The sequence below is a fragment of the Octopus bimaculoides genome, chromosome 18 (assembly GCF_001194135.2).
Source record: "Octopus bimaculoides isolate UCB-OBI-ISO-001 chromosome 18, ASM119413v2, whole genome shotgun sequence".
NCBI classification, from domain to species: Eukaryota; Metazoa; Mollusca; class Cephalopoda; order Octopoda; family Octopodidae; genus Octopus; species Octopus bimaculoides.
Genome location: NC_068998.1, coordinates 10,307,499 through 10,309,249, shown reverse-complemented (window position 1 = coordinate 10,309,249; position 1,751 = coordinate 10,307,499). Strand labels below are relative to the sequence as shown.

General features: G+C 37.5%; 1 protein-coding gene across 1 annotated transcript in view; it reads right to left on the bottom strand.

The window, feature by feature from the left end:
* LOC106874748 (intersectin-1-like) overlaps nucleotides 1-1,751 on the bottom strand; it is a 195,361-nt gene that overhangs the window by 155,802 nt on the left and 37,808 nt on the right. Inside the window, exon 9 of the mRNA XM_052974532.1 lies at nucleotides 379-512. Within this exon, the coding sequence (XP_052830492.1) occupies nucleotides 379-512 (134 nt within the window). The remainder of the gene's footprint in view (nucleotides 1-378; nucleotides 513-1,751) is intronic.

Sequence of the window (1,751 nt, the reverse complement as noted above, 5' to 3'; positions counted from 1 at the left end):
ATACCAATCATGGGGTTGATATAATCAATTTTCCCCTACAGCAAAAATGTCTGGTCTTCTGTCTTTGTTTTTGATTATTATCGTTATAATTAAGGTTGTGAGCTGTCACAATTGTTAACACATCAAACAAAATGCTCAGAAGCATTTCTTTTAGCACTTCATTTACTGAGTTCAAATTCAACCAAGGTCAACTTTGTTTTTAATCCTTCCAATGATGATGATCATCATTATCGTCTGTTTGATACTCTATTGATTTTGCCAAGCTAACACCATTGCTGTACACCAATATTTATTGGTTACTGATTAACAACAACTGATAAGGTAAAAAAAAAAAAAAAAGTTTCGTGGAGGGTGTTGTGGTAGGTTCCTCTCACTTACCTCCCTTTGTTCCATCATTTTCCGTCTTTGTTCTTCACGCTCCCGCTCAATTTCTCTCTGTTTCTCAAGTTGGCGCTCCAACTCCATCTGGCGTTTTCGTTCTTGTTCCAATCTGTCACAAGAATACAAGAAGACTACATGTCAACAACAACAACAACATTATCATCAGTAGCAGCAGCAGCAGCAGAAGCAGCCCTGCTGCCACCATTAGCACTGCCATTATCATCGTTGTTTTTAGGCCGGCTTTTCCATCCCCAGAGTGTATTACTAACAGAAGTCCCTCGTTGAGCACACCTAACTTTTGGCACCCAGAACAACAAAATTCTGAAATTCCCTCTCTCTAAGCACATATACCCAGCAGATATCAGTATTGACTTCACCAGTCAGCAAGGGTCAGTCTGTAAGCAATATAAGAACTTCCTCTCCCCACTTGCATTAAGAAATGAAGGTGGAAAAATATGCTTCAACCCTTTTGTTTTCATATTTCTGATAAACTTCACTGCTACTATTATAATTAATTTTGAAAATAAAGAAGAATTTAGTGAGGTAATTTTGTCATTATTAAGCTTGTGATTGAAATATAAATTGACATGAAATTTTGATGAAAAGTTTTAATTTAGGTTACTTTAAAATAAGAAACACAAAAAATAAGTTCAAGGGTCAATCTGTTTGACTAAAAACCCCTTTGAGGTGGTGCCCCAGCATGGCCGCAAACAATATGAGTGAAACAAGTAAAAGATAAAAGATAGAGATCAGAGTAAACTAAATATCAGTTCTGCCCTTGCACTCTGCCATTCATGAATGCAGTGAACAGCTGCAACAGCTGCACCTGCCAAATTTTCCCACACTCGGTAAATATCAGTTTGAATAATACAACACTACAATGAGAGACACGTAGACATGTTTTAACACATCTCAAATGGGACAACGCTTTGTCAACACAAAGGTACACATACACATTAACATTATACGTTAGTATTACCAAATTACATGCACACATACATGCACACTAACATTATATGTTAGTTCAGTATTACTAGCATACTCACAGACACACAATCTTTCTGGCATGATTAATTGGCATTGCTCATAAACCAAATTAACAACACACAAACACACAAGCCTCTAAAGTAGGAGAACACATTGTCACCACAAATTACATATGAGCAGGAATAGCTGTGCGGTAAGAAGTTTGTTTACTGACTACATGATTTTAGGTTCAGTCCCACTGCATGGCACCTTGGGCAAGTGTCTTCTACTACAGCCCTGGGTTAACCAAAGCCTTGTAAATAGATTTGGTAGACGGAAACTGAAAGAAGCCCATTGTATATATACTTGTGTGTGTGTGTGTGTGTGTGTGTGTGTGTGTGTGT